Below are 11,619 nucleotides of genomic sequence, written 5' to 3'. Positions count from 1 at the left end.
AGTAAGCACTACCGGCTCTCCTATATATATGCTAACAATATATCCGGCCAACCTGTTGCGTCATCACTTTGGAATAAAAGTTTATAACAAACTTCAATCAAATACAATTCAGTCAAACGGTTTACTTTTTATCTTTGGTTTTGTAAGTTTATTACCATTAATGGGCATTATTGCCATGGGAAGCCAACTGAATCTGGTCATTGCCAATTTATACATGAAATTTTTCAAGGCCTTTGGGCCGAAGAACACGACTTTTAAGTCAAAATGTTAGTAGGTACCGTTAAGTGATTTCTCTGCAACATCTAAATAGTGTGCACCCATATAGATACTGTAGCGAGCAGGAACGTGTTTGTGTGCGATCGGGCACACGTGCGCGTGAACAGCTTATCGATTCTCCGACTAACCGTGGACACCTTTCTTCATGTGCGCCGTATTTATAAATGTGTGTGTGTCGTACCTGCGTTCTGGGAAAGCAGTTAAACAGTTCAAAGAAAAAACAAACGATCCGGATGTTTCTAGAGGGTTCCAGAAAGTAAAAAAAAGAGTATCTAAAGGAAGAGACGATCGAGGAGTAGAAATAAATTTAAAGTTACAGAAGGAAATTCAGAAATAAATTGACAGTGTCTTTAGTATTTATGGCCCGACGTGTGGCGATGCCGTGGTTGTCTATGGCGCGAAGAATTTTCGGCCAAAGGGACTTTTGGCAGATTTCGATGGGGAGAGAGGCTTTAGGCTTTGGAGTTATCTAGTTGCGCCGGTCTCAGCCTCAGAATCAGAGGACGTTGAGGATTGTGTCCTGTGAAGCCGTCAGCGGCAGTGCAGTAGAAGAAGACACGACGTCCTTGCACATTAGGGAAGATGAGGAACTTTCGGAGTGTTGTCGCAAGAATTCGTTGATTATGGCGAGCTTGGACTGCAGCTCGCTGGCTAAGGGCATAACTTCCGCAATGGAGAGTCCCTCCAAGAGTGCGGGGCTCTTGGGGGTAGCCATTTCGATATGGCTGGCGAAAGAAGCTAACCTACTCCTTGGGACGTAGTGTACATGATACAAAATAAGAAAATGTTAGGTTTTTATTGGTGGAGGTTAAGGGAGTTCAGAGGGACTTTGCGGATTCCGTCCCAAAGAACTGTTGGTTAGTAATATTTTAAATTGGTTAAACTTACCTAAAACGGCTGGGCAATTGTTGAAAACTTACAGATATTAGTGAATATTAAACCACCTGGTTTAATACGTCGTCCCTATACAGGCAGGTATAACTACCGGTTGTTGTGTTCGTCGGCTGCGGTAGCTGGTAAGAAAACGGTAGAAAATGTTGCTGATCGCAAGTACGTATAGAAACTAGAATGGTTCGAGCTCGAGTGATCTTGCTTGTCCCATTCCTTTTATATTTATTGAATATAATCTACTCCCTCCTAGCGATTGCAATATCTACTTCCTTCTTCATGAACAATCTTAATTAGATTTTTTCTTTCAACCTGTTCCCCTACGTCCTTGCATCGGTTATTCGCCTTTCCTCCCTTAAAATATCCTTCAATTATTATGTACTGGATGACTAAATTTCTTTATCTTATTAAAACGTTCAAATCTACGTAAGGGATCTCTGTATGTACATTCAAGTACAGATCATCTACGCGTGGATAATATTTCTACGATAAAAGTAAATATTTTTCAAAAAATTAGGAAGTGAAGGATGGATGTCAGTTTCTAACCTGTCATTAAAATTCAAATAAATAAATTAAACGTAAATATGAATAAATAGCAAAAATACATGTCAAAAATATAATATATGTGTTAGTGCACAGGCTAATATCTGTAGATCACAAAGACAAAGATCAATGAACAAAGGGAACCAATAATTTCGTTTATACCAAATATCCTTTTATCTACCAACATCAATTTACTCTATACTTAAGTGTGCACTTTTCTCTTGTCTGGAAAGAAAACGAAAATGGAACAGCATCAAAATGATGAAACAACCAAAAATTGAAATAAACATTTGTAACATTGACAATAAAACCTTCGCAGAAATATCCAACAAAAATAATAGATAATCCATTTATAATTAAAGATATGGTAAATGAAGAAAAATATTTATTTAATGCCATAAATAAATGTAATACTAATAAAAAATCATCACTTGACCTGAAAAATAGAACACAAACTTCGCTTCCAACGTTAAATGAAGAAACTTTAACAAAAAACGAATTCACACAAACTTGTAAAGATACTAATATTGCTTATCAACAGACCACTACTTTTACTGCAACTTCTAACTTTGATTTGTACATCAAATTAAAAGACTATTTGAATATGGTAGAATCGTTGAAGAACGAATGCACATCGCACTGCAATTTTCGATTATACGAATCAAATAACAAATGCGACTATGAACAAGTAAAACTAACTCAAGTTAACCATTCTATTAAAGCAGATCGCAAAATATTTACTAATGCTTGCAAGAAAAACGGCAGGAAGAAATGGCAATCTAACCAAAAATATTACTGTCCACGAAACATGAATGAACGTGACAATTTTTTAAAGTCGGGTTTTATGTTTATGATAAAAAACAATGAAGAAAGCCGTTCACAAAGAGTGTTAATTTCGTTTGATACAGAAATGAAAAATTTAAAAGTTAACCATTCGAAAAAGAAAACTATACAAAAACATATTTCAGAGGTTTTAACAGAAAACCTATTCAGGAATAATATTCATAAAAAAAGAGATTTAATTGAATCAGAAAGTGAACCGAGTTTAATGTCTCAAGTGTCCACCATCAGAATAGGTAAGTGTGAAAAAATACTGCGCTGTTCATAAAAGCATAAAAATGTAATAATAATAAGTGCAATTCACATTTAACCCTATACTCTCGCTAACACCAAGAGTAAGAGAAAGCTTAGTCTTCTTATAGCTATACATCACTAAAACGAACATGCGCAGTCAGATTGTTTTTGCGTTCTTGTTAACTGTGCGCATGCTCGTTTAACTAAAGGACAAAAGCAGGACAGACTTCTAAACCACGCTTTTATCTTTATGCATATTAAGTTAACAATGTCAATTCATACAATTCTTTGAAAGCATAATTAATTTATTTTAAAAAATTCAGAACCAAAATTTCGTCTTCTTTGCTCATTTTTTTTTTGGTGTTGCCCTTTCTAGGTTATTATAGAATTTTTCTTATTGTTTTAAAATGAAGTTTCAGTCAGCCCGAAAGCACGGAATTTAAAATGATAATATGCACTTATGTATATTAATACCTTTTTTTAACAGAAAATTCCCATGAGTTCCCTTATACAAATTGCAAAATTGTTCCTGAGATTAAATCGAAGCATAATAAAACGACTAATGAAAATGTTAATAACTTAAATAACAACGATGGTGAAAAATTAAAAACAGAATATCTGTACCTATCTGACTCATTTAGGTGGAATAAAACTTCGTCCAATGTTATTAAAATGACTGAAATTGTAACTAAACCCGATAATGTATTCAAACGCCAAGAAGTTATATTAGCGTCAGATTCAGAACATTTAAATTCATTTACTACAGAAGGATTTAAGAAGCAAGAAAAAAGTCCGTACCTTGCGAAGGCAGAGAAACTTATTCATGAAAAAGAAAATAAACGAGAACCAAAAAAATTTAAAGGAAAGAAACTTACCTTTCAAGGGCTGTTTCGGTTTTTAAGAATAAAATCAAAATCCTAAACTACTTTCTATTTTCCTTAGTCTAACAAGTAATGCCGAGTACGTACCTGTGCATGTTTGTATCTATATGCTTAAAAGAAACCACAATATGTAATATTAATTTTCAATAAAATTAATANATAAAATTTTTTATAAAAATGAAACAGTAGTCTGATTTATAACAAGGTATTCAGTTATATTTCTCGAATTATGAAATTAAGCATCAAAAAAATTAATACTATTTCAGATTTTGTCTATAAATAAAAATACTAACTTGTAAAAAAGTATTGTCACGTGTATATAGGCAACCCAACATACATAATGAAAAAAAGACCACGTTTCTAGACGGCAAATACGAGATCATTCTAGAATACGGCCAGCCTCTATAAATAGTTGTCGCGAGATCGAGTGAAGCAGTACGAGGACGAGATTGAGGCAATACAAGTGATATACCGTTAGAAAGCTCTAAAAGAGTGAAGAAAGAATTTGACGTCATTGAAAAATTTCATCGAACATTCTGGAAGTTTTCACTGACTGCAAGAAACTCTAACAAGTTCAATATCGTTGAATAGCTCTTGAAGAAAGAAAAATAAATCCGACATTATCAAAAACTTCCATCGATGTATCTAGAAGTTTCTACCGATCGTGACTTACCCCAAGAAACCATACATCGTTGGAAAGCTCCCGAAGAGAGAAAACCGATTTTACAAAAATCGAAGGATTTTATGGAACTTTCTAGAAGAAATCGAGATATTACATGTCTGTTACGACCAAAGCTACTGGCGAAAATGGAGGAACAAATAAAGGCATAAAAGTAGACATGAAAACAGGACAAGAAGAAATGAAACAGAAAATGGAAGCAGTATAAGATGACGTGAAACTGACACAAGAACAACTCAAGAAGAAATGAAAGAAGAATTAAAAGCAACTCCAGAAGAAATGAAACAGAAAATTAAAGCAGTACAAGAAGCAATAAATGCAGGGATGGAGGAAAACATAAATGATATAAGTGATGAGATGGAAAAGAAGATAAAAGAAATGAAAGAAGAAATGGAAAAGTCAAAACTAAAAGAAGCTGGAACCGCAGATGTAAGCCACCTAAGTCAAACTACGAAAAGTTATTAGGCACACAAAAAAACTTGTCATTCCGACCAAGGCAGGAAATTCGTTTGTTTGTTCAAGAACATCACTGAACTAAAAGAAGGTTACGCCCTTACAGTATAATAGAATGGTTGAACGATTTAATGCTACTCTGCAGACTAATGTAAGAAGCTTCATCAACGAGCACCAAACTGACCGGGACCGACACATATCTCCTGGCTTATAAATGCGTCATCCATGAGACAACTGGAATAGCACCCACCAGCATTTTATTTGGGAAAGAGCTCAGGTTGCCAGCGGACATGATGTTTGGTCGTCCTGAAGACTCTCCAGTACCTACAGACGAATACGTAAGCGAACCATGAGAACGACTAGAAGCCATCCATAATGCTGTGCATATGAAACTGCGATTTGAAAGTGACCACATGAAAACCAGATACGATCAACGAACCAACTGTGCTGGTTTTAATGAGAGCGATACGGTTTGGTTATACAACCCATCAAGGTGGAAGGGTCGTTGCCCGAAACTACAAGCTTGGGATGGTCCATACACCGTTACTCGACGCATGAACGACGTTGTTTATCGCATTCAGAAGGAACCTCAGGCAAAAATGAAGATCGTCCACCTTGATCGGCTTGTTCCCTACAGACGCGACGTTACTAATTGGAACTATTAGTTTTAGGGGAGAGCAGTTTCACATGAATGTAGACATACATAGTGGCCAAAAACACCAGGTTTCTAGACAGCGTATCCTACATCCTTCTTCACCGCCAGCCTCCATAGATAGTTGTCGCGAGATCGAGTGAAGCAGTACGAGAACGAGTTAGGGGTGATACAAAGCGAAGAAGAAACAGCGACGATCTGCTCATATAATGGTCAATTGATAACTAATTAATAATAGAAGTGTTAATTAGACAGCAAATAGTTAAATAAAAGTAGTAAAGATGTGCAAAGGTGTTTACATACGAGACAGTATTTTATATTTTAATAGGTAATCAAAGTAACTATATAATTAAAATTATTTCTTTCTTGATGTTTTCTGTCAATTTTCATAATACATGGAATCTACTTTAAGCAATAACTAGTTAGGATTTTATGTTTACTTATTCATAATGGCGTTTCTAACAAATTTCGTATAATTTCATGAGAACAGCTAATAAGGGAATTCATTTTGATACCTTCGTTATTATAAAATGGTAAAATGATACTTCCCATTTTTTTTAATAGATTAGCAACAGAAGATGCAGAATTCGCGAAAAGAATGGGGACTGTTCTAGAGAATTCAATCATAATATAAATAGGGATCTGGTTAACAATCGGTGTTGGTATATGGATTAGTTTAAGTGTTTAGTTACTGTTATTGTGAGTAAAAACTTTAATATAATATCTTTTGAATTAATAAAACAGATACTAGAAAATTCACAACACAATCCAGTGAAAAAAAAAAACATTGCGGCTGTTAACACGGTTCCTGTCAATGATAGAGATCACGAAAATTTGACAGCAAAAGCTGGTTTGAGCCGATCTATAGAAACAACAAGAATTTCCGCCCAACGGGAAACGGCATGATACAGTATCGCTTCTTTTAATTCTCGGAGGAGACGTAGATGTATATGCTAATGTCCGAAAATCGACAGTACAAGTTTGCAATTCAGTTCGAGAAAAACGTCTTTACTGTTGTTGTTTCCTAGTCATCCATGGGTATCACTTCGTGTCAGCGAGAAAATATCGACAAGAGATAAATATTACCTAAAGCCTTCTTAACTTGGCATAATGTCAATGTGGAAATGCACATGTTCAAAATGTCCTGAACATACTGCGAAAGTTCTAAGTGGCTATTTCGTATAACGAGTAACTTTGGATAGCCGGCATGCTTCACAACTCTGTGAAATCCTTTTTTCTCTTAGACTAGGCGAATATCCGTAAAAGATTGTCGAATAAGATCCAGGTACCTAAACTGACGAGGTGTGCGCTGCTTTTCTTTTTGAAGTGAAACTTTTTTATAGACGGTATATCGCGTGGTGAAAGGCAGCAACGCCGGAGGGAAGGGTTAGCGGTGAGGGAGAGGGCAACGGCTGTATTAGATGGATATAATGTGCAGCTGCAAGAAGAGCGGGGAGTCCGCTAGAGTACCGGCGGCGTATGCTGTTCTCAGCTGTTATTTTCTTACCTCGGCTCTCCACGTGACTGGGCATCATTGCCACTATTTGCGGTCTGTGTAAAAACCAAATCATAATTTACAGTAAACCTGTGAAAATGAAATGTGTGTTGGGACAATTTCATTTTTCATAAATGTGTAAACTAGCGTTATTAGTTTGTATACATTACGAATTACCTAGCTTCAAATATACTGCGGAAATATTTTATCGCAGCAAGCTCGGATAGCTAACAATTCTTTACAGTAGGCTGCATATTTTCGCTCTATTGTTAATAATTCACCAACAAACTTTCCTCACCTGCTTCAAGTTATATTTTTGTTAATAATGCCTATGCTACTGGTATTTTCCCTTTTGTATTTCCTTGTAATTGGTAATTCCAACATTTCTTGGACCTTCGCTACATTTTGTACGAACCATCTCTGGAAGATTAACATACCCAAAAACGCAAGGTTAATAATCATTCCAAAGTGCCATAGTCATTCGGAAAGGGTCTTCAAATTTGCTCATGTTGCTCCGACTTTCTGACGTAAGGAAGTATATATAATTTCATTCCACGAAACACCTCGACTACGAACCTTTGCAAGGTTTGTGCGACATTCCGAAGTCCAAAACTCATTAAAGAAATTCAAATAAGTCGAGTGGTATTGTTATAGTTGTTTTAATAATATGTTCTTCAGCTACTAGAATTTGATGACTTTCACTAGGTCGATGGTAGAGAAATACTTCTTCCTGAAAGTGTTTGGGAGAGGTCCCGTATGTGGTGTACAGCATATCTGTCAGGATTGGTTCAAGCATTCAAACTGCAATAATCGTCACACGTTCTCCATTAGTTTCCTTGCTTCGGTGCAGCTGGGGTGACCAACCGCATTGGGATAGTCTAGCGATTCTCAGTTTCAACATATTCCTTTTTCACGGCTTACAATTTGTCCAAAGCTAATCATTGCGGTTTGTGTGCGACCGGTAAACCTAACGTAGTCTATATAGTTATTTCCGAGAACCTGGACAGGACCCGATCTAAGGGAAGGTAAACCAGGCAAATGTCCAAACATTTAACCACCATGCGAACAACAATTTTTAATTAATGTACGAATGAACGAATACAACAAAAATGGTAATAATAATAAAAAAAAATAAGTGAATTAATTAAACAAAAGAAAAACGGTACAATTACTTTGGCTTTTAATCGCTGTCCAAACACGAACCCAACAACTACAGAAGGCATCGAGTCTTCTGGGGCCAAATTTTTCGCTGCGGCGATAGTTTTGTTGGCGTGGATGATGGAGAACGAGCTGTGTTCGGTGGTAATACTATTGTCAGTACTAGGTTGTTAAGGATGTCAATCACTGGAATGTCATATAATGTAGTACGAGTTTTCGGGTTGGTCCTTGCAATTTATTAATAAACCAAGATTAGATTACCATTCGCAAATAGTTAAGGATATGGGATGTTCTAGTTTTAGGGAAATACGAAGATTAGCTCAGGATAGGAAGGAGTGGAGGTGCGTTTCCAACCAGTCTTAGGACTGACGATCTTATGATGATGAGACTAGAAGAAATTCTAAGCTACAACCCGACGTTTTAGGGAATTCCCTTAAGTTGATGAATTTTTGGAGACTCCTTTGTGATGAAGACTTATTTTCCATCGCGTTGCAGCCTGGTATTTATACTTGTTCAGAAAAGACTATCATATGTGAATATTATAAAATTCCAACAATATTTCATGCATAGGTTGGTCGGCTAATTGTACCATCCCATCTCTGGAATAATATGCTCATGACTTACATAAAGTGCCATTGTAAAGGGCGGAAAAAATTATTTGTGCAACCACATATACTTTATTATTGTCATGTGGCCGCCGAGAATGTGCTTTGAATCATTAATCAGTTGGGCGCTGCACCAAGTTGACATTTGGCTCTTAAATTTGGCGTCCTGGATCCTACATCTTATTAGTCACGCCCCTAACGGTAAAAATTCGAATTTGAAAGTAATTTCTAGCCAGCTTATAAGGATTTTTTCCTGAACTTGTAGATCTTACCGCTGCGCTGTCGAGATAGACCCGCTTTGTCTCCTTGTTAAAACACCACGTATATATGTATGTGTGTCTTACGTCTTACCAAACAATGATTTATACATTTTATGAGTATAAAAACTGAAATTTATTTGTTCAAATTTTACGCCCTCAAAACATGCGCTGAACATAAAACAGGCATATATATAAAAATCTCTAACATCGAACACACAATTTTTTAACATTCTAAGGATAAACACTGTATGGGAACAAAACTGTCTGGTTAATATTTTGCACAGAAGCAGCAGCTAGTGATGAGCCGTCGACGACGTCCCAAACTTTGCTAGAATGTAATGTAACTCGCACTTGGACTTTCCACATAGCCTAGTTTTATTTTTATCTAACAAATCCGAATTGTTTCGTTTTCTACGATGCTGGTTACAGTAATTATTTTTGATGCTTCAAACTATACAAACCAAAGAAATAAAATGCATGTTTTATTTAACTAATTCAATTTTAATCAATGAGATTACTTTATATTATTTCAACCAATGTATTTGCACTTGTATGAATTACGTTTTAGTGTGCCTAAAGTATAAAAATTACAAGATAAAATAACAATGGACTTATAAATATTTTAGCTGTTTTAAACCAAAGAAATAAATAAATTTATATTTATCTGAATCCTATTATACAAAAATTGCACCTTATAAATTATAGTTTAACTTTCGTGGTGTCATGAATTGTTTTAAAACTTGATCTGTAACTTTGTTTCGCCTTTCCTGATGTTGCTGTAATATTGGAGTTAAAGTTTCAATGAGAATCTTCTTAAGCTCTCCTGTCAACAAAGCCCCACTTGAGTAGTCTTTACGAATTTGTTCTAATTTTTCATCATCTTCTAAGAAAAATTTTAAATACTGATAAGAGACATCAATATCACAATTACCACCAAATTGTCGGTGTTCTTCAATTGTAGTTCTACCTCCAGAAAATGCATGTTTATTAATTTTATTTTTAAGTTGCTTTGGAGTATCGTTTAAAAAAATTGTTGAATTAGGATCAGAGGCTGACATTTTAGTTTTGGGACCTTGTAAAGCAGGAAAGAAAACTGAATGAAGTAGAGCTGGCTTTTGAAATCCTATTCGAGGAGCAACATCTCTTGTCATGCGAAAATATGGATCTTGATCAATAGCACATGGTATTAGACAAGGAATTTTTTTGTTTTCAAAAATATGAGGAAATGAGGTAGACAAACATGGTGTAGCCTGCACAGCCGGAAAACTAATTTTCCCTATCACATCACTATCACCAAATCCAAATATTCCCTTTACTTGGTTAAAGGTGACACATTTTTGTATCCTTACCATATTTTTATAGAAATTAGGGCATTGCCTGAAAAATAGGATTAATCAGTTATGGATGTTAAAATTGTTAAACTAATTTACCCTATATATTCTAAATCAGAAAAAATGAATGTTTTTTCAACATCAAATCCAACCGCAATAATATCTCTAGCATTTTCATATGCTAATTTATTTGCTTCTTCTATATCTATATCCTTCCATAGACTTTTTTCATCGTCTGTTAGTTGAATAATTAAAGGAACATTAAATACATCTTGCAACCATTTACAAAAAATAAAAGGAATCAAATGACCTAAATGCATTGAAGAAGAGGAAGGACCTCTGCCAGTATACAAATAAAACGGTTTTCCTGACTCAAAATTATTTAAAATACTGTTCATATCACGATGAGAAAAGAAAATTCCTCTACGTAAGAAATGGTGGTTGGGTTTACCAGTAACTATTGCAAAGCGTTCTAATAGTTCTGAATCAATTCTAGAACTTCCAAAACGTTCTAAAATGAATAAAAGTAATTAATTTAGGCTACGTATATATTTTTTAATCTTAAACAACTACACTCACTTAATAGCTTATCATAGTCCACACCAGTTTCCGATTTACTAACAACATTCCAAGGGTCCACTACATCATCCTCTACCTCATTCTTCAATATGTTGTTTTCAGTATATTCTTTTCCGTTCATGTTTTTAGAACAGTAATGACTATTAAATTATTTTATAACTATTCGCTTATTATAATCGACAATCTGTTAACAGTAATATACGAAACTTTAGCAGACTTTCAAGGGTTACGAAAGTATGGTTACGTTCACATAATGATTAACACTGACACCATACTTTCACTGTGGATACACTCATGGACGTATACTAATGTATATGACGTAAACATCGATGGATTAATTGTAATAATAGAAATGATAGTCATAGATATATAACAAGTTTTTATTTAGGATGTGTTTCCCGTACGGCACCTCCGAGCTTTTAAATTTGACCCCTTTTATTATTTTTTAATTTCCTTTTATTGTCATGTTAGCCATTAGTCTAATCCACATATAATCATAAAAATAACCTCTAAATTCATATATTTATTGTTTATTCGGGTGATTTACTATAGTTTTCAATAAATTTGTGTAGGTACAGACTAAACAAAGCGACTGAAATATTTGTTTTAATAAGCTGAACTTTAAAAAAGAAAATTATTATGACAAATTGACAAAAATAGGTGATTGAAAATTGGCTTACAATTAAATTAATAACACAACCTCAACCTTAAAGAGTTAGTTTAAAAAACGATTTTTAAGAACAGC

The 11,619-nt window shown here is 34.8% G+C and overlaps 2 protein-coding genes across 2 annotated transcripts; one reads left to right on the top strand and one right to left on the bottom strand.

Moving 5' to 3' along the window:
- Positions 1-1,707: 1,707 nt before the first annotated feature.
- On the top strand, positions 1,708-3,783 carry LOC112904911. The gene is made up of 2 exons (XM_025976143.1): positions 1,708-2,783; positions 3,269-3,783. Exons 1-2 carry the CDS (start codon positions 2,072-2,074, stop codon positions 3,700-3,702), a joined length of 1,146 nt encoding a protein of 381 aa, XP_025831928.1. The 5' UTR covers positions 1,708-2,071; the 3' UTR covers positions 3,703-3,783.
- A 5,650-nt stretch (positions 3,784-9,433) lies between these two features.
- On the bottom strand, positions 9,434-11,179 carry LOC108741960 (tryptophan--tRNA ligase, cytoplasmic). The gene is made up of 3 exons (XM_018476941.1): positions 10,875-11,179; positions 10,395-10,806; positions 9,434-10,341 (listed from the first exon to the last, which is right to left on the bottom strand). The coding sequence occupies exons 1-3, from the start codon at positions 10,993-10,995 to the stop codon at positions 9,657-9,659; spliced, it is 1,218 nt and encodes a 405-aa protein (XP_018332443.1). The 5' UTR covers positions 10,996-11,179; the 3' UTR covers positions 9,434-9,656.
- Positions 11,180-11,619: the final 440 nt, after the last annotated feature.

The sequence above is a fragment of the Agrilus planipennis genome, unplaced genomic scaffold (genome assembly GCF_000699045.2).
Source record: "Agrilus planipennis isolate EAB-ADULT unplaced genomic scaffold, Apla_2.0 scaffold295, whole genome shotgun sequence".
Taxonomy (NCBI): domain Eukaryota; kingdom Metazoa; phylum Arthropoda; class Insecta; order Coleoptera; family Buprestidae; genus Agrilus; species Agrilus planipennis.
This window is presented reverse-complemented; position numbering and strand designations above follow the sequence as displayed.